Source organism: Pyrus communis, chromosome 14 (genome assembly GCF_963583255.1).
Source record: "Pyrus communis chromosome 14, drPyrComm1.1, whole genome shotgun sequence".
In the NCBI taxonomy this organism is placed as follows: Eukaryota; Viridiplantae; Streptophyta; class Magnoliopsida; order Rosales; family Rosaceae; genus Pyrus; species Pyrus communis.
The window spans coordinates 23,650,507-23,673,587 of record NC_084816.1 but is presented as its reverse complement, the minus strand read 5'-3'; the positions used below and the strand labels follow the sequence as shown (position 1 = coordinate 23,673,587).

General features: G+C 39.4%; 3 protein-coding genes across 3 annotated transcripts; 2 read left to right on the top strand and 1 right to left on the bottom strand.

Annotated features, from left to right (window-relative positions):
* The first annotated feature begins 3,933 nt into the window (after nt 1–3,933).
* LOC137715269 (mediator of RNA polymerase II transcription subunit 33B-like) lies at nt 3,934–11,781 on the top strand. Its single transcript, XM_068454532.1, has 12 exons — nt 3,934–4,370; nt 5,044–5,154; nt 5,951–6,298; nt 6,518–6,837; nt 6,943–7,034; nt 7,174–7,531; nt 7,857–8,067; nt 8,448–8,559; nt 8,673–8,834; nt 8,952–9,609; nt 9,717–9,923; nt 10,198–11,781. Exons 1-12 carry the CDS (start codon nt 4,084–4,086, stop codon nt 11,316–11,318), a joined length of 3,987 nt encoding a protein of 1,328 aa, XP_068310633.1. The 5' UTR covers nt 3,934–4,083; the 3' UTR covers nt 11,319–11,781.
* Nucleotides 11,782–15,339: 3,558 nt separating this feature from the next.
* On the top strand, nt 15,340–17,986 carry LOC137715439 (protein PALE CRESS, chloroplastic-like). The gene is made up of 7 exons (XM_068454773.1): nt 15,340–15,494; nt 15,707–15,774; nt 15,955–16,149; nt 16,302–16,388; nt 16,846–16,896; nt 17,143–17,322; nt 17,617–17,986. Exons 1-7 carry the CDS (start codon nt 15,377–15,379, stop codon nt 17,860–17,862), a joined length of 945 nt encoding a protein of 314 aa, XP_068310874.1. The 5' UTR covers nt 15,340–15,376; the 3' UTR covers nt 17,863–17,986.
* On the bottom strand, nt 17,946–21,326 carry LOC137715438 (isoamylase 2, chloroplastic-like). The gene is made up of 2 exons (XM_068454771.1): nt 21,202–21,326; nt 17,946–20,726 (listed from the first exon to the last, which is right to left on the bottom strand). The coding sequence occupies exon 2, from the start codon at nt 20,674–20,676 to the stop codon at nt 18,067–18,069; it is 2,610 nt and encodes an 869-aa protein (XP_068310872.1). The 5' UTR covers nt 20,677–20,726; nt 21,202–21,326; the 3' UTR covers nt 17,946–18,066.
* Nucleotides 21,327–23,081: the final 1,755 nt, after the last annotated feature.

Below are 23,081 nucleotides of genomic sequence, written 5' to 3'. Positions count from 1 at the left end.
ATTCCATCTTTGCTGATTCTGCATTAGCGATTCGTGAGAAGATTTGATCTGAAACTGCATTCTGAATGATTCCCAAAGCCTTTGCGTCTTTCATCAACACAACAACCATTTCTTCATCGGCATCATCCTCTGATGATCCTTCAACCTTCTTCTTCTTCAAATCGGAAGTTTTAACTCCCTTATCCACCAAATTCCACAATCCATGTGATTTGAAAATTGTCACCATCTTGATTCTCTAGAACTCGTAGTTCTCACTTCCGAGCATCCATATCTAGACATATTTGGTTCGAATGGGTTGATTTCTCTTATCAGATGATAACGGGTCTCTGGCGACCTTCACTGAGCTTCGAGCGAGCTTTGATTCAGCTCAGTGGATTCACAGATCTACGCACAAGCTCAGATGATCGAACTTGGCTCTGAGGCTATGTTGTGTTTCTGTGTTTTGTTCTGGTGGTTTAAAGAAGAATGGAACATTAAATGAAGAAAGGAGAAATTAACTATGGAAAGCTCTCAAAGGAATGTTGGTTCACTCTGCAAGTCACAAAGAGGCAATCCAATTCTCATTAACTTTTTCTCAGTTTATCACCTCGCACACAAAACGTGCGGGTGGAATATTATCATTAGGATCCAAGTTGGATGCTTTCTGATTACAAACTAATCTTGACCCTTCATCTAGCTAGTTGCTAGGATTACAACACTTGGCATTTCTTGCCTTACTACCATACAACTTCTCACTTGGTATTTTAACTCAAGTGTATACATATATTAAACTAAGACTTATTCTTAATCAACTATAGACTTACAATTCAACATTTCCTTGCCACTGGAAATAAGTTGTGTTACATCCCAGCCCGGGCCCCCACCACATCTCGAGCTCGACTCTACCGTAGCATGATATTGTCCGCTTTAGGCCTCGACCACGCCCTCACAGTTTTGTTTTTGGGAACTCACACAAAAACTTCCCAGTAGGTCACCCATCCTGGGATTGCTCTCGCGCGAACTCGCTTAACTTTGGAGTTCCTACGAAATTCGAAGCTAGTGAGCTCCCAAAAGGCTTTGTGCTAGGTAGAGATGAGAATATACATATAAGGCTTACAGGATCCGCTCCCCTGGGTGATGTGGGATGTTACAGTTGCATCATGTCATATTGATGCATGCAAGTGCCAGCATACTTGCACTATATATACATGTTAGCGTTGCTGTAATCCTAACTTCATGTTGATCTTATTTGTACACTCTTACAATAGGAGCATAAAACAAAAAAAAAAAAAAAAAAAAATCTATATGATTTAGACATGGGTCTCATCGTTGTGTAATGAGGTAAGCTTAAGCTGCAACGCTATATTAGGCCTTGGAAAGATCCAAGCTTTTCATGACCACACCTAAAAACCCTAAACTCTAAATCTTAAGCTTCAAGATGAGCTCCAATGCTATATCAGGCCTTGGAACGATCCAAGCCTTCGTCTTAGCATCCTAGAAACCCTAAATCCTAAAGTCTTAAGCTTCAAGATGAGTTGCAATGCTATATCAGGCCTTGGAAAGATCCAAGCCTCCGTTTTAGCATATTTGCTTTCGAGCTCATGACAGCAACTAGAAAATATAATTGTTGGAGACATGTAAGATGCTCGATTCCACGGCGTAATGGCGTTAATGCCCTACAAACAAGAACTAGAAGTGCCAGTTATGTTGGCATCACCCCCTCTATGGTGATCACATTCAAGTGATGGAAATGGTCTACTGATAAGTTAATAAGGTCATCTCCAACCGAAGGGTCTAGAGGGCCAGAAGGCCGAAAATAGCTTGAAACTGTCTCCAACTGAGGGCTAGGCCAGAGGGTTCGTGGGTCCCATGGAATTTGAAAGGGCCAAAGGGCTGGCTGGAAATTTTTTTAATACTGCCGGTTATAATCGACAGAAATAAAAGAAATAGTGTCGGTTATAACCGACACAAATAACATGAAAATTTTTTAATATAACGGCTAGCTGTGACATCCCACATCACCCAAGGGTGTGATCCTTATATGTATATTTTCATCCTTACCTAGCACGAGGCCTTTTGGGAGCTCACTGGCTTTGGGTTTCGTAGGAACTCCGAAGTTAAGCGAGAAGGGGGCTAGAGCAATCCCATGATGGGTGACCCATTGGGAAGTTGCTCGTGAGTTCCCAAAAACAAAACCGTGAGGGAATGGTAAGCCCAAAGCGGACAATATCGTGCTACGGTGGTGGAGCGGGCCAGGGCCTGAGAAGTGGTCTCCTCCGGGCGGGGATGTGACAATTTCCCACATCACCCAAGGGTGTGATCCTTATATGTATATTCTCATCCTTACTTAGCACGAGGCTTTTTAGGAGCTCACTGGCTTCGGGTTCTGTAGGAACTCCAAAGTTAAGTGAGAAGGAGACTAGAGCAATCCCATGATGGGTGACCCACTGGGAAGTTGCTCGTGAGTTCCCAAAAAGCCTCGTGCTAGGTAAGGATGATAATATACATATAAGGATCACACTCTTGGGTGATGTGGGATGTCACACTAGCTGACACAAATAGCATGGAAATTTTTTAATATAATGGCTTAGCTGACGTCAGTTAGACGTTATTTTTATTTTTAATCTTTTTTTTACAGTTTTTTTTTTATTTTTTTTTTACAAATTTTTTTTCCTATAAATTCTATTTTTTTTCTATAACTTCTATTTTACAAAATTTGTTTCATATTTTTTTTAAATTCCATTTTTTTCCTATAACTTCTATTTTACAAAATTGGTTTCATATTTTTTTTTTTAATTCCATTTTTTTCCTATAACTTCTATTTTACAAAATTTGTTTCATAATTTTTTTTTAAATTCTATTTTTTTTCCTATAACTTCTATTTTACAAAATTTGTTTCATATATATTTTTTAAATTCTATTTTTTTTTTACTATAACTTCTATTTCATGTTGACGTCACCTAGCCGTTGGATTTGAATTTAAGTTGTAGGTTTTAAATAATAAATTATGTTTGACCCTATGGCCATTTGGCCCTCGGTTGGAGAAGGTTTTCTGTGACAGGGCTAAAACGAGCCGTATGGCCCTCGGTTGGAGATGGAAGCAAATATGGTCATGTACTGTTCATTAAAATATTATTATCTTGGAGAACCAGAGGGCTAAAACGAACCCTCTGACTAGCCCTCGGTTGAAAATGGCCTAAGATTTGTGAATCCAACGTGAAAGACTAAATGATTTTCCACATATCCCTGGTTAGATGAAGTTTGGTGACGTTATAAGGTAGCGTTTGAATGTGAAGAATAACATCTTCTCGTAATCTAGACCAACACAAATAGATAAGGACACATCTTTTGAAGAGAATCAAATCAAACTGGACCATTCTCTAGCTTTTAAACTAGATAAAGACTCTTGAGTAAAGGAAGGAAGAGCTTACATAAATGAACCAAAGGATTTAGTGAAAATATTACGGACTGTCTATTTATTTGTTATAATTGATCGACAAAACGATTTTAATTGATATTTTTGCTGAGAAATTCTTTACAGAGTAATTTAAAATATGAATAGTTTTGATCATAACACAAATTTTGTGAATATATCATGAAATATTTTAAGCAGAAACTCCTTTTAGAAAGTTGAAGTTTCACCATAAAACCAATTGCAACATGGAAAGTAGCCAAACTTACTTATAAACCCATGTAAGATCCGTCCTCCTATCAGTGTGGAATTCATTCCCAACATGTCCGTCACATGTGAAGAATTTTCAAACTTAACGTGGACAACACAAACAAAATGACGTGGAACGCATATAAAAAAAATTAAAGTTACCCGATAGAATAAATCGATAATATAAAAAATAGCACAATTTACTTTCTATGCAAGATCCTTCGTCGCGTGGATGTATTAATTAATTTAATTCTCAACTCTTACCTTAAACGTATACAGTTATACTACCTGCTTCCAAAACTGACTTTACCGCTTTCTTTCCTCCTTCCTCACTCCAAATATTACTCAAATTCAAAATCCGAAAATATTCCAATCGAATAGAGCAAAACCTCCGATTCTCCCTCTCTTCAATGCAACCCTAATTTCCTCCTCCGACGACGACGATGGCCGGGTCCGTACAGCAGGCGCCGCCGAGTCAGCTGTGGGACTCGGTGCTCCAGCTGACCAAGTCTGCCCAGGACAAGAACAGTGACCCGCTCCTCTGGGCGGTCCAGCTCAGCTCCAGCCTCACCTCCGCCGCCGTCTCCCTGCCCTCCGTCGAGCTCGCCCACCTCCTCGTCTCCCACATCTGCTGGGCCAATCACGTGCCCATCACGTGGAAGTTCCTCGAGAAGGCACTGACGGTCAAGATCGTCCCCCCCATGCTCGTCCTTGCTCTGCTCTCCACCAAGTACTCTCTCACTCCCTCAGTACATTGGTTTTGATGTTTTAATTAAAATTATTGTGTTAAAGTTACTATTTTTAGTTTGCTGGTTACGGGAGAGTGAGAGAATCTGGGATTGTGAAGTATTTACGATTTACGTTTTCTTGGGAAGTTGATTTTAGTAGATGAAATATCGGATTAGTTTCGATATACGACTGTATGGTTGTTCGGTTTGAATGGTTACTAAAATGTGCGTGCAGGGGTAGGTAGATTGACAAATTATGTGAATTGGTTAACCTAACTAAGATTGCACTAGGGGATCGGCTTGTGCGAAATGTCCGAGTTACTTGTAAAGTTGTAATCTTTGTACAAGTTCAAATGAAAATTCTGGGGCTTTGTGGAATTATAGTTGGTAGTTTGCGGTTGAATTATGCTTCATCATATGGCGGACAACGCTTTGAAAATGGTTCAGAAAGATGTTATTGAACGAATAATTATTTAGGAAGTTAAGGTCTTCATGCCCGTAGTTCCTTCGTTGAGTTGGTGTTGGTGGACGAAATTCATGCATGTGCTGTCTTGTGTGATGGATGGTCTCCCTTAGAATATAATGTCCCTTACAATTATGCTTAATCAACTGTTGTTATGAAAATGTACTTTTACATGTTAAAACTCACATTCAGTGTTGTCTTGTTTCATATAGGGTTGTTCCAAATCGACAGCTTCACCCTGCAGCATATAGGATCTACTTGGAACTTCTTAAAAGACATACATTTTTATTTGCTTCTCAATTGAATGGACCAAATAGTCAGAAGTAAGTTTCAAATTTTCTCCTTTTGTTGTACAATATTATTTCCCAATAAGCCTACCTTGAACTTGTGCTTAAGTGACTACATACCATTATTGCAAAAAGTCTTGACAATAAAATCTTAATTCAAGGCTTCTTTTCGGGAAACAAACAAGTCCGTGACAATGAAACATTGTGCTTAGTTGTTCTTCCTTGACTTTTTATCTTGTATGCGGTCTTAGGTGCTTCCACTCTTGCCAATACATAAGAATGCAAAATGTGTATTTTATTTGGTTTCTCAATAGGTACAAGAATGTAATCTTTCCATTTTAAACATGACAGTTTGCACGGAGGCGTTCAGATTCCTCCTTCCCTCTGTTAAAGAAATGCTCTTTATTGATGAACTATTTTTGCCCCTTTTGCCTTTCCATTTCCCCCACATGCCCCTTTGAAAGAAACAGTGACTCGTAGAGAAGTTATTTGTATAACTTAATGTCATAAACCAAATTCTTTCACGTTTCAACACTATGTATGCCTATTTAGTAATTTTTTTTCGTTTTTTCTGTCTCATGCTTTCTGATTCCCCGTCCCTCTGTTGAAGAAATGCTCTGTATTGATGAACTATTTTTCCCTTTTGCCTTTCCTTTTCCCCCATTTGCCCCTTTTAAAGAACCAGTTCATGGCAGAGAAGTTATTTTTATAATTAATGTCATGAACCTACCAAAGTCATTCAACACCATCTATGTCTACTCAGTAATTTCTTCATTTTGCTGTCTGATGCTTGTGTGATAGTTTCTAATAATATCTTTTGATGCGATTGCAGGATCATAAAATCCATTGATGATGTTCTACATCTTTCCTGGCAGTACGGCCTTCAAGTGTCTGAACCTGGAGTTCTTATTGTGGAGTTTGTCTTTTCAATCATATGGCAGTTACTTGATGCATCCTTAGATGACGAAGGTTTGCTGGAACTTGCCCCAGAAAAGAAGCCTAGATGGCCTACCAGGCCACAAGATATGGAAATAGATGGTCATGGTTGCTTTAATGAGACTAGAAGTGAGCAAAATGAAGGTTTGCAGAAAGCAAATACTGCAATGGCTATTGACATAATTGTGGAGTTTCTGCAAAACAAAGTAACTTCAAAGATGTTGTACTTAGCCTGTCGAAATATGTAAGGATCTTAACCTTTTCTCTTTTTTAATATATCTGTTTACTTTTTTTATTCTTGCGCATCTTTCTGTTAGTCATGCCATGTTTGTGAGGGAGAAGTGTGAAAACAGCAGTTTGGCCAATTGCTGGTGTGATGCAATTTGACTAGTTTAAAATCTCATATCAGAGTTTGAAAAGCATCGTTGGTGTAGATACCAAACATATCATCTCTTCTTTTCAGGCCATCGCACTGGGGAGGTTTCGTTCAGAAATTGCAAGTGCTTGCGGCCAACTCATCAGTTTTGAGGACTATGAAACATATAAACCCAGAGGGTCTTCTACAGCTGACATCTGATACCCGTCAACTTCTGACTCGGGAACGCAAAACAATTTCACGACAAGAATTTCATGCAGTATTGTCTTCTGGGACTTTAATGTCCTCTGCCTGTCAGTCTCATGGAGTGAGTTCATCTGCTTTTTGGCTTCCCATTGATCTGTTTCTTGAAGATGCTATGGATGGATCAGAAGTAGCTGAAATTAGTGCCGTCGAATCTCTTACCGGTGCAGGCCAATTCTTTGTATCATAATCCTTTTATCATGCATACCTAGAGCTGATAAGATTCTAGTACTCCTAGCCAGCAATATTGATTTGAGTTAACGTTGCAGGTTTAGTGAAGGCTCTGCAGGCAGTTAATGCCACCACATGGCACAATGCATTTTTAGGTTTATGGATTTCAGCTCTTCGGCTGGTTCAAAGGGTAAGAATTGATGTGAACCAATTTGGAAATTCCTATCTAATGACTGATTGACATCTTGTTATGTGCTAGGAAGAAAATTCTCAAAATAGTGAGTCCAACTGACCTTTTATCACATTTTCCCTCTTGATTGGTTTTGTAGGAAAGGGATCCTAGAGAAGGACCTGTCCCTCGTCTTGATACCTGCTTATGCATGTTGTTGAGTATTACGACGCTTGCGGTTACTAATATTATTGAAGAAGAGGAAGCTGAATTGATGGAGGAAACGGAGGGGGATCATACTAACCAAAGGAAGGAACAGGCTCCTGGAAAGCGCCGCAAAGATTTAGTTACCTGCTTACAGCGATTGGGTGATTATGAAACCTTGTTGACTCCACCTCAGTCTGTTTGTTCAGTGGTGAATCAAGCTGCAGCCAAGGCTATAATGTTCAGATCAGGCCTTACAGTCAGTAATGGATACCACGAATCTGTTAGCGTGAACGACATGCCAATAAATTGTGGTAAGAAATTAATTTTTCCTTCAGCCCAGCAATTTGATTTATGATGGAGTTTTGAGAAGGTATAAAATAGCTCTCGATTTGAGTATTCATTTGTCTACCACTATTATTTGGTTTTTCTCTAATTCTGCTTTCAAGATCAATTGTTTTTTCCTTCTTATGCTTCAGAGGGTTTCGTTCTGTTTTAACATCCATAATTCTCTTTTTGGTCCTGTTTATTTTTCTTCCCATTAGTCTCTCGCTCTCATGCTTTCCTTAATTCTTATGGGGCTTAAATATATCTTTATCTATATTTCCAGGAGCCTTTCCTAATATTTTGTACTTGCAGCGGGAAACTTGCGGCATCTGATTGTTGAAGCTTGTATTGCGCGGAATATCCTAGACACATCAGCATATTTTTGGCCAGGCTATGTGAGTGCACGCAGCAGCCAAGTGATACGTAATGTGCCCGGCCAAGTGCCTGCTTGGTCTTCCATAATGAAGGGGTCACCTCTAACTCCATCACTGGGAAATGCTTTAGTTGCCACTCCAGCTTCTAGGTATGCTATTGTATCATTGCTACATTTTGTTTGTCTTTATTTTTTTATTTCTTATTTCAAAGTACTCTGATTCTACCATGTTTAGCCATAACAAAGAAGCAGGGGTGCGATTGATGGGCAGTGATAGTCTCACTACATAAACATGATTTCTAAGTGGGAATCATGTATTTTGGGTCAATGATTTTTTAATTTGTATCATTGTTTAGCTCATAACTTTAGGTACCAAATAATGACTATAGCATCCATAATTTATCTTGGTATCATGACCTGGCCTTCAGTTACCCCCTTCTTTTCCTGAAGCAAGGTATATCAGATGCTCTTTTTTGTAAATTTACCCAGTGGTATGGCAACTGAATTTAAGCTCATGGGTTTGATGGAAGCTTAGCAGAAATTGAGAAAATATATGAGATTGCAGTCAATGGTTCAGATGAAGAGAAGATATCTGCTGCTACCATTCTTTGTGGGGCTTCTCTTCGTGGATGGAATATACAGGTAGGGTCTCTCTCTCTCTCTCTTGCTCTCTCTTTCTATTTTCTCCACCTCCCTTCCTCCTTCTGCTAGCCTCTACTGCATGTTAGTCTTATTCAATTCTTTGTCCTTTGCAGGAGCACACCTGTCTTTTTATTATAAGATTGCTGTCACCTCCGGTTCCTGCAGATTACTCGGGGAGTGATAGCCATTTGATCGGCTATGCTTCATTCTTTAATGTCCTTCTGGTTGGCATATCATCTATAGATACTGTACAGATTTTCTCCTTATTGGGATTGGTATGTTGGATCCCTTATTGAAATAGTTAAGATTGCAAAAGTTCTTGTGTAATTAAGTAAGTTTCTCGAGGCCTTCATGTTTTCCAAAAACTAATGTTATTTGTCATTCACTTCTAGGTTCCACTACTTGCAGCTGCATTGATGCCTATTTGTGAAGTATTTGGCTCAAGTGTTCCCAATTTCTCATGGACTCCTACAACAGGGGAAGAACTCTCATGCCACGCAGTGTTCTCAAATGCTTTTACACTTCTATTGAGGTTGTGGAGATTTGATCATCCACCTCTTGAACACATGATGGGCGACTACCCAACTGTGGGAATCCAAACTGGTCCAGAATACCTCTTGTTGCTGCGAAACTGTCGATTAGCATCCATGGGTAATTCAATCAGGGATCGAATAAAAAGCAGAAGAGTTTCAAAATTCATCACCTTCCCTTCAGGTACCATTACCATGGATTGCTTTCCAAGACTGAAACTCTGGTACCAGCAACATCAAAAATGTATTTGCTCTACCCTGTCTGGACTTGTACCTGGGACTCCCGTTCATCAACTTGTTGATGCACTCCTGACCATGATGTTTAGAAAAATAAATAGTAGTCAGCCGTTGACTCCAGCAACGTCAGGTAATAGTAATTCATCTGCATCGGGAACTGATGAGTCCTGTATTAGACTCAAGGTACCAGCCTGGGATATCCTTGAAGCAACTCCATTTGTACTTGATGCTGCTCTTACTGCATGCGCCCATGGAAGACTATCTCCCCGTGAACTGGCTACAGGTTTGTTGAATACCCTTTATGCATTGATAGAAAAGCCGAACTGAAAGCTCACCTGTGAGAAAGGTGTAGGTTAGGGTTTGTTAACTTTGTTGCATGCTTCATCTCAGGACTGAAAGATCTAGCTGATTATCTTCCAGCGACTTTGGGAACGATGGTAAGCTATTTTTCAGCTGAAGTAACACGGGGAATATGGAAGCCAGCTTGTATGAATGGAACTGATTGGCCAAGCCCTGCTGCAAATTTACTACTTGTTGAGCAGCAAATAAAGAAAATCCTAGCTGCCACTGGTGTTGATGTCCCTAGCCTCGCAGTTGGTATGTCCTTTATATTCTATAGCTTTGTGAAAGAACGTTTCTGTTTTTCAAGAAGTCTTATATTGTTGTAATATGAAAAATCATGATAACTTCTAATAGTTCAATTGACCAACTTGTCAGTTGTACACTCGTGATTGAAAAAGTGAATGTGTTCTGTCGATATTTCAGTTGACCAACAAATTTTAGACTAGGGAAATTGGAGCTTTGAGTTCATGCTGTAAACTTCTAATAGTTGTAATGTTAACACTTAAGGCCTTAAATTTATTGCTTGCAGGTGGGAGCTCCCCAGCTACACTTCCCTTACCATTGGCAGCCCTCATAAGTCTCACAATAACTTATAAACTTGATAGAGCCTCTGAACGTGCCCTCCATCTGATTGGACCGGCCATGAACTCCCTAGCTGCTGGTTGCCCATGGCCATGCATGCCGATCCTAGCCTCATTGTGGGCCCAGAAGGTAAAGCGCTGGAGTGACTTCCTGGTGTTTTCTGCTTCTCAAACTGTCTTCCACCACAACAGTGATGCTGTGGTCCAGCTTCTTAAGAGCTGCTTTACATCTACTCTCGGGTTAAGTTCCTCTCATGCTTACAGCAACAGCAGTGTGGGTGCCCTTCTTGGTCATGGCTTTGGTTCCCATTTGTCTGGTGGGATTTCTCCTGTTGCCCCTGGAATTCTTTACTTGCGTGTGCACCGGTCTGTCAGAGATGTAATGTTCCTGACAGAAGAGGTGCTCTCTCTTCTAATGTATTCTGTTAGAGATATTGCATATTGCGGGTTACCAAGAGAGAGGGTGGAGAAATTGAGGAAGACCAAGCATGGGACGAGGTATGGACAGGTTTCTCTTGCTGCCGCAATGGCACGCATCAAGATTGCAGCTACACTTGGGGCCACTTTAGTTTGGATATCTGGCGGATCGAGTTTAGTTCAATCCTTGATCAAAGAAACTTTACCTTCCTGGTTTATATCGACCCGTGGTTTGGATCAGGAAGGCAGAGAACCTGGAGGTATGGTTGCCATGTTGGGAGGTTATGCCCTTGCATACTTTGCAGTACTTTGTGGGACGTTTGCTTGGGGTGTGGATTCAGTATCACCAGCATCAAAGCGGCGACCAACGGTTCTCGGGCGGCATTTGGGATTTATTGCAGGCGCGCTGGACGGGAAAATATCACTGGGTTGTGATTGGGCTATGTGGCGGGCATATGTGTCAGGATTTATCAGCTTGATGGTGTCATGCACGCAGAAGTGGGTGCTAGAAGTTGATGTGGAAATATTGAAGATACTGAGCAAGGGACTTAGACGGTGGAATGAGGAAGAACTGGCTCTGGCCCTGCTGGGACTCGGTGGCGTTGAGGCCATGGGCGCAGCAGCTGAACTAGTCGTTGAATGTGAGGTCTGAACTTCGTGGAGGTATGTAGGCATCCATCAGAGAGAAACTTACGTACAGCGGGGATGCCATTGTCCGTTTCAGAGAAGTTCTTTCCGGTGAAAAGGCGACTTACGGACTTGTGAATGTGAGGTCCGAACGTCGTGGAGGCATGTAGGCGTCCATCAGAGAGAAACTTACTTACAGCGGGGATGCCATTGTCCGTTGTAGAGAAGTTCTTTCTGGTGAAAAGGCGACTTACGGACATGCATGTCTTGTACGATATTCCTTGTTGCGATGTAAAGATTGGGAGTTCAAATCTTTTGCATCCATTTTGCTATCATGAACTTAACACATGTCAATTAATGATAGAGACCACACACCAAGTGAGGGCAGAAGATTCATGCAAATTACAAAGGTGATTCTTTTATTGAACAATAAAATGTTTTTGTGTTCAATATTTTGATTGAAGGAAAATGAGATTGTAATAAAATAGTTGAGGGCAATTCTCATCAAGTTTTTTTAATTTTTTAATGTCTATGTGGGGCCACAATGACACGTGGTTCACAGCCATTGCTTGCGTCGAGGTTATGTCACGCGTTAATGGACGTTCTCTTGACGAAAACCATAACAGAAGTATGAAAGTGTCTTACAGTCCTCACTTTAGTTATGAGACTAGGATGAAAAAAAAAATCATATGTATGCAACTTTAAAAACAACGGAACTTCAAGTAGTAAAATGAGAATTACCAAATAGTTAAATATATTGTAAAAGAAATGAGATTGTAATAAAATAGTATAATATTTTTTCTACAAAAATAAAATATAAAACAACATTTAACTATGAAGTGAAAAATAACCAAATGTATGAATTAGGTGAAGTAGTTAGTACATGATGACGATTTTGGAGCATTAATAATATGACAAGGAAACTATTTAACTCAATTTTACCTTATGCATTTTCTTTTTAAAAGATTAAACTACATTACATAAAGGATCCCCCACTATCCCATTATCATGTGGATCAAAAAGACATCAAAGTGTTCTCGAATGGGAGATGTCGTGATGATGTAGTGGATCGGTCATTGACTCTTTTTTTTTGCTGTACTTTTATAGAGCAAACCAAGATGGAATTAAATGTCTTTAATTTAATTTTTTAATATATAAGTCTGATTGACAACCTATATGATGAAAATTAAATTATTTTTAATTATTTTTTAATAGTTAATGTAACAAACTATTGAGCCCAATATATTAATAAAAAAAATATTTGGCACATTTGGTGGGAAGAAGAAGATTTAACATTTATATTCAATGAGCCATATCAACAATTAGAGAAAATTTTGACATATTATTTTTTACATCTCTTTTGGACATGCTCTTACAAGTCATAATGAAAGAAAATTACTAAACCAAATACAAGATCGAAAGAATAGCAAAAGTATCATCGGTTCTAATCTATTCTATAAATGTAATTGATCCTATAATTTGGAAAGAAAAGAAAAGTGATAGGAGTGTTTATTTATTTATTCAGTTCAATTTACAGAGAGTTGGATGAGGATCTCAACCATAGAATTCAAGCTAGAAGAATGAAGTGGAAGAGTGCATCTGGCATGTTGTGTGACCGTCGTATGCCACTAAAGCTCAAGGAAAAACTTTATAGGATAGTAATAAGGTCGGCAATGTTTTATGGCACGGAATGTTGGGCGATGAAGCATCAACACGTACATAAAATAGGTGTAGCAGAGATGAGAATGCTTCGTTGGATGTGTGGACACACAAGAAAGGATAAGATTAGGAATGAGGATATTCGAGGTAAAGTAGGAGTAGCCGAAATTGAAGGAAATATGAAGGAAAATCGGTTACAGTGGTTTGGACATGTGAAACAAAGCCCTACTGACGTTCTGGTTAGAATATCCGATTACGTGATAGAGATTCAGGGTCGAAGGGGTAGAGGAAGACCTAGAAAGACTTTGGAAGAGACTTTAAGAAAAGACTTAGAGTACTTGGATCTAGACACAGAACTGAGCGTAATAACGTTCTAGGATTCATATAACTTATCCCACTTAGTGGGAAAAGACTTTGTTGTTGTATTCAATTCAATTTACGGTAGACGTTCAATTTACGATAGACACAACTCTTTTTACTTTTGACATTTAATTTTTAGCTTTCATATAAAAATAATTAAAAAACATACATTAGTATATAAGAGGCAAAATAATATCAACTTAGGTTTAATAGTATTCCTCTTTATTTGTGACTCAAGACAATTCATGGCTTGTTAAGACATGTCATGCCCTGCATTGCCACAACTCACGAGGCTTGTTATGATATGCAATTTTCTAACACTTTGTCTACTATTTAGGAATAATTTAAATTAAAAAAAAAATCTAGGAATAAGTAGACACTAGGCCTAAAATTATTTTTTTTTAAATTAATAACAAAACAAGACGCTAGTCATATAATTAACGTGTTCTTACTAAGAACACATTCATTAGTAGAGCTAAAAATTTGCATGTATTACTGGTAAGAACACGCTTATTGGTAGAGCTAAAATTTTACAAGTGTTCTTACCAGCAATAACCTTCGTAAATTTTTAGCTCAATCAGTTAACGTGTTCTTACAGGTTAGACCCCTTAATATATAATTGCCTACTATGTTGTACTAATTTCCAAAAAAATAATTCAAGGCTCCTGGGTCTACTCTTTCCTAGATCCTTTTTTTTACATGTATTTTGCTAACACTTTGCCTACTATTTCAGAATAATTTGAAGCGAGGCTAGTGTCATGGCTAATAGTGATGTTTTGGCATGCCACGATTCAAAGATTAGCATGTCAAAGCGTTAGAAAAATACATGGCATGACACGCTAACCCTTGCATCGTGGCATGCCAAAATATCGTTGTTGGCCCCGACATGACAAGCGTCGCAAATTGTAGGCATAATGCATGTCATGACACGCCATGCATTATGTCAATAATTTGAGACACTTGTTATAGCGTTTCAAGATAAGTCATGGCTTGTAAAGACATGTGACATGTCATTGCATGCCAACATCGATGTTTTGGCGTGCCACAATGCGAGGATTAGCGTGTCGAAGTGTTAAAAAATGCATGACATGACATGCTAACCCTCGCATCATGGCATGCCAAAACATCATTGGTGACCCCAACATGACAAGCATTGCGAATTGTCGACAGAATGCATGTCATGACACACCATGCATTCTGTCGACAATTCAAAATGCTTATTATGGCGTGCCACGATGGGAGGGTTTGCGTGTCAAGACAAGTCATGGCTTGTCAAGACATGTCATGCCCTGCATTCTAGCGATAACTTGAGCGGCTTATTATGACATGCATTTTTCTAAAACTTTACCTACTATTTTGGAATAATTTTTTTTTAAAGGATCTAGGAAAGTAGATCGTGGGGCCTAAAATTATTTTTTTTAAAAAATTAGTACAAAACAGGACACTAGTCATATATGAACGTGGTGAGAACACGTTCATTAATGGAGCTGAGAATTTACACGTGTTCTTATCGGTAAGAACACATTCATTTGTAGAACTGAAAATTTACAAGCATTCTTACTGGTAATAACCTTTGTAAATTTTTAGCTCAATAAGTGAACCCGTTGTTAGCAGTAAGAACCCTTCATATAATTGCCCACTATGTTGTAGTAATTTCCAGAAAAAATAATTTAAGATTCCGAGATCTACTCTTTCCTAGATCCTTTTTTTTTACGTACATTTTGCCAACACTTCGCTTACTATTTTGGAATAATTTAGAAACGAGACTAATGTCGAGGCTAATAACGATCAGTGAGATGTCTTAAGTTCAATTCTCACTAAAATCAAATTGAAATCATATTATTATGACTTGTCCATTGTGAAACTTAATCTACTTTTCAGCCCTTTAATGTAGATAATATAGCGCATTAAAAAATAAAAAAGGGGGCAAAATAATAAAAAAAAAAATTATGGATAAATTTATCATTCAACAATCTTAACATGAAAAAATATTGGTACTTTCTAGAGTTGACGGTCAGTCTCGCCCTGTAAAGTGTAAACACTCATCGAGTGAAAACAAGAGAAATGGAAGCGAGGGTGTTCTCGCTAACATGCGCAGCGCCTCCACTTTCACCGACGCCATCGTCATCTTCCTCGCATACAAGGCTCTGGTCCTCTCAGTTGAAGCCAAAATATGTTTCAGGTGCATAACACAACCTCCCACTATTCACTCGCATCAGTTGGTTTTTGAAATTTGAACTTTTTCTTTCTATTAAATTTGTACGCTTTCTGGGTTTTTAATTGGAGCTTTTGAACTTCTTCTCTCTGAATTTTTATGCTTTTCTGGATTTTTATGGCAGTTTTGAACCTTTTCTTTTCTGAATTTGTATGCTTTTTTCTGGGTTTTGATGGCAGTTTTGAGGAAGAGCATGAAAAAGGAAGAACCAGTATTAGAAGGTCTTCCCAAAGAGTACTACGACGATGTGAGCGTCCTTTATCCTTTAATTTGGCCAAATGGGTGCTCAAATTTAATGTTTTTCTGTGATTTTACGTGTAAAGTTTTGTATTTTATTTTTGGGTTTTGTCGAATTCAGTAGTGGTATTTGTTAGCATATTTTCTAGTTTTGGAAGCTGGAAGTGGAAGTAAACTTTTTCTGAATTAGGAATGGCAAGCTCAGCAAAGGGAGAAGACAAAGGAGCTCAATCGAAGGCGCCAAGAGGAAGACGAAGAGGAGGAGAGGAAGGTTGAAGAGTATAGGGAGATTGGCATGAGATTGAAGGATTATCCTGAAGAAGATGTCCGAAATGCCCGGAAGCTGATTTCAAGCTTTATCAGAGCAGCTGAAGAAGTGGAAGAGGTGATTTCAGAAATCCCATTGTGCTAAAATTGGCTTTAGTCTTTTAGGAAGACATTCAGTTTTCACTGTGATCACTTTCAGTTTCTTAAGTTTGTTTTATTGCGTTTTGTACTTGTACTCGGACTTAATTGATGTTCATGATTTATATGCAGAAAATTGAGGAAGCTGCTGAGAAAGGGGAACTGACTGAACTTGTTTTGATGGTCATATGGAATCGCCTTGACCTCGCTCGACGTGATGTAAGTTGATGGGACTATGACAATTTCGTGGTTGTGCTGATGTTTGTTGATGACCAACACAGTGACTATCTTTAGTAGTATTTGTAATTGTACGGTTTCATTAGCTCAAATTTCAAAGTTTTGCGGTGACATGATATCAGAATTGTGGTCAAGAAAATTTAATTTTTTCCATTAATTTGTTCATAACTTGATAGAATATGATTCTGAAAAAAATTGATTCAGAGCTATAGAAATGAAGTTTTCTGTAACCTAAAAGTCAGTGGCTGCCCTCTAGAAACGGGCAGTGGTTACTGATTGCTTGAGATCAACATACTCAACCTAATAAGTAGCTTGGATCAGTCTAATGTTATAGATAACCTATCACATATTTCCTTGTGACTCTTCAACTGTCGTCATCTCTCTCTATCTCTCACGCTCACCAGCTTATTGATTTTGGGTATTTATGACCTCTTTACAGGATGAAAAGGATGTTATTAGAAGTCTCGATTTGTTATACAGAAGGGTCGAGGTACAAGCTGCTCTCGTCCTATTCTATGTTCTAGCCATGAAATGTTGATTTTAGTATTATGGAATCAGCTGTTAACCTTTTTATACTTTGATTCCATTCCAAGTGGGAGAATTTGAGCTATTGCAATCACTCAATAATTTTAGCATAGAATATCTTACATAATTAGTTTAGATTAGCCAAATACACCCTAACCCGTTGTGTACAATTTTATATTCAGAAAAATTTGAGTTCTACTTAACATTTTAGGCTGAGATTTTGAAAAGGGAGGCTACTCCTGCGATGAGACTGCTCAACGATCTTTTGAATATGCATGATGGGTTCGATGGTGAAGGGTGGCTGAAGGAATGCAAAAAGCGCATGATTGATACTTTTCCGCGAGAGGATCCATTTAGCATTCTTGTTCCAGCAGGATTTGACATTGATAAGGTATGATGCGAATTTGCAGATTGCAGACTTATTATGATTGCTTGTTTCCAGATTTCCAGCAGAAAAGTTTTAATCTGTGAAGAAAATATCAAGACTTGTAAACGGACAAGACAGTTTATACTTCAAAATGCAAATGAACATTGTTGGAAACAAATTTTTGTCCCAAAATAAGTTTTAAGTATTATCAGATTATTGATCAACTCATAACAGACGGTGATGCCAACAAATTTGTATCTGTTACGGCATTTTTGTCATTTCTGACTTCTTTATTTGATTGTCTTTTTCCTCTATCAGCACGAAGGCCCACTCAGGCTACCAGTTGAAGCTGACGATGCTCTGTTGAGGGTAGACTTTGTTAGAGAGGTCGATGTATTGCTGCAAGAGGTTCGGGCTGAGCAAAGTGAAGTACAAAATGAAGCACAAAATGCACAAGGGCTTGATCCTGAAGCCATTGCTAATCGGTTGAAGCAGCAGGAGAAGCAACGTGCCATACGCTTGGTAGAATCCATACTAGACCTGGCCATCAATTTGCAGTGGTAGCAAAATTATTTTATACTAGCTTTTTCTTTTTTCTTGGTGAAGGGGTAAAGGGTTTTTCGTTGGCTTGAAAAGATCAAAGATTATTCAATGAAAATTAATGATTTTATTGCTTTAATCGAAAATTAATGGCGTTGAAATTACAGGAAAAGGCTCTTGAATTTACATGGAATTTACAGCAGTGGCCTATGTGCTACTATACTGGAGCTACAAGCTTCTGGCTTCAAACAGAGCACAACTGTGGGACTTCATTTCGTAAGCAAATAAACCCGCCGGTTGTTCGGCAACTGGCTCGCCGTCAGTTGAGAAAAAGCCTGGAAATGGAAGAGCCGTGTCGACCAAACGGAACCATCTCATACCTTCCGGCAGTGGAGGCAGAATAACAGTTTCTGAAAGATCAGCTGCACTGAAGGCAACAAATAAGTCACCCCATGAAGGGGAAGAATCATCTCCTGATTCGTTCGCTTCCTCTTCGTCTGCTTTCAACTTCATGGCAAGGAATTTGCAGGATGGATCTTCCCATTTGGGAGAAGATTGATCATTCCCGTACCAGTCTATATTTTCTTCTTTCAAGAAGTTCCTCTTCTGAAGTAGGTCGCTCCGCCTTATCCTAAACGAACTTAAAAATGCGATGAATTGTGTGGTTTGAGTAGCAAAACCTGTTCCCAGTGCATTCCAGTCGAAAGCTTTTCTGTCACTGTATGCAGGGGAACCGCCTGTAGATTGTCCGCACTCATCTCCCATGTTAAGAACAGGAACGCCGAGTGAAACAAACAAGATAAAGAGAAAGTTACGAATTTGTTTAAGTCGCCTTTCAAGTACAGCGGTTTTATTTGTAGGCCCTTCTTCCCCACAATTCCAACTCAGTTCTGCAGCTAGCTCAACACCGCTGAAACTAACGAGGTCCACGAGAGGAAGTCCGGAGTTCCTGGAAATAAAGTTGAAAGAGAATGCTGGCCCTCGTCCATCTGAGAAGATGTCCCCGTTCCCACAAAGCCGTGTAGCAAGGTCACTGAGAAGACCCTCACCCCTCAGAAAGTTCCTCACGTCATTAGAGAATTTCGTATTCGCTTCTGCCCACCTCTTCCAGTGAGGAAAGCGAGTTTCCTTTGGTACCAAGCCACGGGGATCCCAACAGTCCGCGATGATTTTGGTCTTCGAGAGTAGAGGATCAAAAGCAATTGCTTCGACCAAAGGCGGGCGAGATAAGTATTCACCATTAGACCCTCGCAACAGAGATGATGCATTTATAAAACAAAACCCATCAACGTGAAACTCAGTCACCCAGTACCGAAGACTATCCAATACCATTTGTTGCACGACAGGATAGTTACAATTCAAAGCATTTCTGGCTTCCAAATCCTCAACCCCGTTTACGTGATAATACGATGAGATATCGATTCCTTGCATAGCTTCACCCTCAGCGGTGTGGGTGAAAACAACTTCCAGTAGGACCTCTACTCCGTCGGCATGAAATTTTTTCACCGTCTCTTTCATAGAATTGACAGCTGATACAGGCCCTGAAGGTCCGAAACAATTCATTGGTGAAAAGAAATGGACAGGAAAATATGGACCCTTATGCTCATCGAATGGGAAAATCGGCTCTAACAAAACTGCATTCACACCGAGAGCTTTAAAATGCTCCAACTTCTCTGTCAAACCCGTAAATGTGCCTGCTATGTTAGTTGGTAGCTTACTAGACTTATGTTCAGTAAAACGTTTCACATTCAACCGATAAACCACAAGTTTTTCCAGCGTTAAGTCAGGCCGAACATCACGAGCCCAGTCAAAAACAGGTTCCTCACGTAGTCTTCCAAGATACTTCGACCCTGTCCCATGTGGAACTGATTTCGCAATGTTCTTAGCATATGGATCCAGCAAGACATTCCCTTCATCAAATCTATAACCATAGCTCACAAAATCCCATGCTTTTTCAAATGACGCATGCCAGATGTCACCTGATCGATTGACATATGGATCTAGATCGAGCTCCAACGCAGGTTTTTCGGCTGTGGTCTCATCATACAAGCATAAAACTACACTTTCTGCATTTCTTGAAAAGATGGCAAAGTTCATAGAACCGTCATTAGAGAAAGAGAGACCCAATGGAGCAGGACAGCCTCGACCAAAACCAACTGGAAAACAGAAATTTGTCTTCCTATGGCTTCTTATTTCCAAGTCACTCAAATCAGCGTCTGCGGGAGATTTCAAAACAAACGAGAGGTAGAAGGGGATTTGTTTAGCCTCAAACTCCAATTCAAGAGTAAACTTGCCAGAAGATGTCCCAGTGAATGGAGTTTCAAGGGCAGTAGTTCTGTCAGCTGGGGTCGAAGTTCTGAAATTCGAAGGCACGAAACTAGATGAATCAGCTCTATACATTCCCCAACTCAGTACTAGTCTTCTATCACTTCTGGACGGGTGTAACAATGAAACTTCGATATTCACAGTGTATTTGGCATTTCTCTTTCTAACAAAGACATTTACCAGATCCCCAGTGTCTGTCCTAAATAGATAAGTAGATACCTTGCTTGGTTCTTCCGTTTCAGTACCGGTGGAGACTCTTTGCTCCATTGGCTCAACAGAAACTCGGGATGTAGCATACACTTTCCATTCACGGTCCCTTAGAGGCCTTTCCTTGAAAATTTGCACAACTTCTCGTAAAACTAGATTTCTTTCTGTACCCAATTTTACATAACCATGAACACCGTTGTTCCTGTGTCTATAACGATCCATAGCTGTCAGCTTAGGCAATTCAGTGGTTCCACAATTCAAACAACAGGAGGCCTGTATTGCGATTGACAGCGGAAGAGTTGCCATCCTAGAGCCTCAAACACGAAGGTCTCCCTACGCAAATGTGCACAGGCATTCTGTTCAAGAGAAAGTATATTAATTTTTCCTTAAAACAAACAATTTTTTTTCCAAACCTCCCTAATATTTTGGATCCTAGCAAATCATCATCTCCTGAACAAGCTTCTTAAATCACCGGCATTCGATAAAGAATCATAATTTCCAATTTTTCATGCTGCAACATGAAATTGCAATTGCAATGACAACATTTTACAGATAAATAAAAATGAACAGGATCCATGAGAGTGGTCACAAATGATCAAAAACTATCAAATGATAAAAAAGACCGTGTGAATCAAGAAAAGAAGCTAAACCCAGATTTTCGTTTGAGATAATCTAAGATGGGTTGGTCATAATTCAAGTAAAAACAATAAAAAAATCCAGACGGGTGTTCATAATTAATTGCATCAGCAGCTAACAACCAGACAGAAGATCATAAGCATTGACAAATTCAGAAATTGATTACAACGAAGTGGGAGATATGAACTAACTTACAATATTAGACTTGCATAGTGAGAATCAGACTCATGCAGAAGCAGGAGGAAGGAGAGAGAGAGAGAGAGAGAGAGAGAGAGAGAGAGAGAGGCCAGTCACATTGAAGAGGAGGAAGGCAAGAGAGCAGAGAGGTGTGGGATTTCGTTTTTTGGAAAGTTGTCAGGATTTTATTGGCCGCAGAGCGCAGCAAAGCTGATCGAGATCGAGATGGGTAAGCGTGAAGTTGAATTGTTCCTACGAAAATGCTCGACCGTTCGATTTTAGATAAAATTTAAACTTTGTAAAGATAATAATATTTTAACAACAAAATTTATAGCAATAATCGTTTTGAGCGATACCGTTAAAATTTTCGTCTAAAATAAAAATTTTTAAGAGAAAAATAAAGGATAAAAGTAAAATACGAAATTACCTATACCAACACATGTCGAAAAATTCATAGAGTTAAATCTTCTTTATCTTGAATCGTTCTACTATTAATTGTATCGAATTTTAATAAAGTTTAACACATGTCGAGTTCTGCAAGATAGGTTGCATGCTATGATTAGACATATGATTACGCGAAGATGAACTTGTGGCCAGAAGGCTGCACCACTCTCATGTTTCTGGTCATAGACATTAATAATCTGGCAGCAAAAAGGAACCATTAGTGCCACCTTCAATGGCTAAAAACAATGTCAACTCTTCCAACTCCACCTCCTCCAACCCACCTACCACCACTCCATTCCGTCCGTTTTCCATTGTTGTCAATATCAAACTTGACAAAATCAACTACCCACTTTGGTTGGCTTAAATTCTCCCAGTTCTCAAGAGTAGAGATATGATGGGTACGTGGATGGTACTTTGGTGTGCCCTCCCAAAAACTTGCCTAGTGTTACCACTGTGGATCCTGCGTACACTGCATGGATCTAACAAGATCAAAAGATCCTTAGTTGGATAAATGGCTCATTGACTGCTTCTGTTTTGTTTACTGTGACAAGCAAGAGAATTGCGCGTGCCACTTGGGAAGCTTTGGAGCAACGGTATGCCTCCACTTCTCAAAACAAAATTTTATTCCTGCGAAATGAGTTGTTGAAGACCAAGAAAGGTGATCTTTATGTTGCGGATTACCTAGATTGCATGAATGCGATTACTGATAACCTTGCCCTCGCGAGGCAACCTGTGAATGATGATGAACTCGTGCAAATTGTGTTGAACAATCTAGGACCTGCGTTTGAAATGACAGTAAGTGCTGCTCAAGCTCGGGATACTCCTATCACCTATCCCACACTTGAGGCACTTCTGTTGACTACCGAGTGAAGAATGGCGGATCAGAATGTTTCCCTCGTTGAACCTGCACCTATCAATGCCTTTGTTGCTACTCGAGGACGTGGTGGCGAACGTTCTCGTGGGACTGGAAGAGGTACATCTCCATCTAATCGTGGTTTTCTATCCAATCAACGAGGATACAATCCTTGCAACAATAACAACCAGCGCAATCAGTCGGCTAATGGTGAGAGACCTCCTTGTCCTGGTGAGCATATTATTTGCCAAATATGTGGCAAACCAAGCCATCATGCCCTTAACTACTACCAAAGGATGAACATTGCTTATGAAGGCCATCATGCCCTTGCATGCTAGTCACAAACCCATTGGTTGCAAATGGGTCTACAAAATGGACCTGGCTTCTCTACCCTCCTAGTTCTCATACACTCGCTTCCCCTCCTATTTGTGCAGTCACGGTTAAGCCACATCAACATTTTATATCATTATTGCTTTTTGTCTTATTATCTCTATAAAAAATCAATATAAAATGTTGACGTGGCTTAACCGTGACCGCACAAAATAGGAGGGGATGTGAGTGTATGGGAACTCGGAGGGCAGAGAAGCCGAGTCCCTATAAA

Bases quoted from the DNA above. Each gene is read 5' to 3' on its own strand.
- LOC137715269 (XM_068454532.1), top strand. From the start codon at position 4,084: ATGGCCGGGTCCGTACAGCAGGCGCCGCCGAGTCAGCTGTGGGACTCG. The intron at 8,068-8,447 runs GTATGCTATTGT...GTTTGATGGAAG, and splicing joins GTTGCCACTCCAGCTTCTAG to CTTAGCAGAAATTGAGAAAA. The intron at 9,924-10,197 runs GTATGTCCTTTA...TATTGCTTGCAG, and splicing joins TGTCCCTAGCCTCGCAGTTG to GTGGGAGCTCCCCAGCTACA.
- LOC137715439 (XM_068454773.1), top strand. From the start codon at position 15,377: ATGGAAGCGAGGGTGTTCTCGCTAACATGCGCAGCGCCTCCACTTTCA. The intron at 15,495-15,706 runs GTGCATAACACA...TTTTGATGGCAG, and splicing joins GAAGCCAAAATATGTTTCAG to TTTTGAGGAAGAGCATGAAA. The intron at 16,897-17,142 runs GTACAAGCTGCT...TTAACATTTTAG, and splicing joins TGTTATACAGAAGGGTCGAG to GCTGAGATTTTGAAAAGGGA.
- LOC137715438 (XM_068454771.1), bottom strand. From the start codon at position 20,676: ATGGCAACTCTTCCGCTGTCAATCGCAATACAGGCCTCCTGTTGTTTG.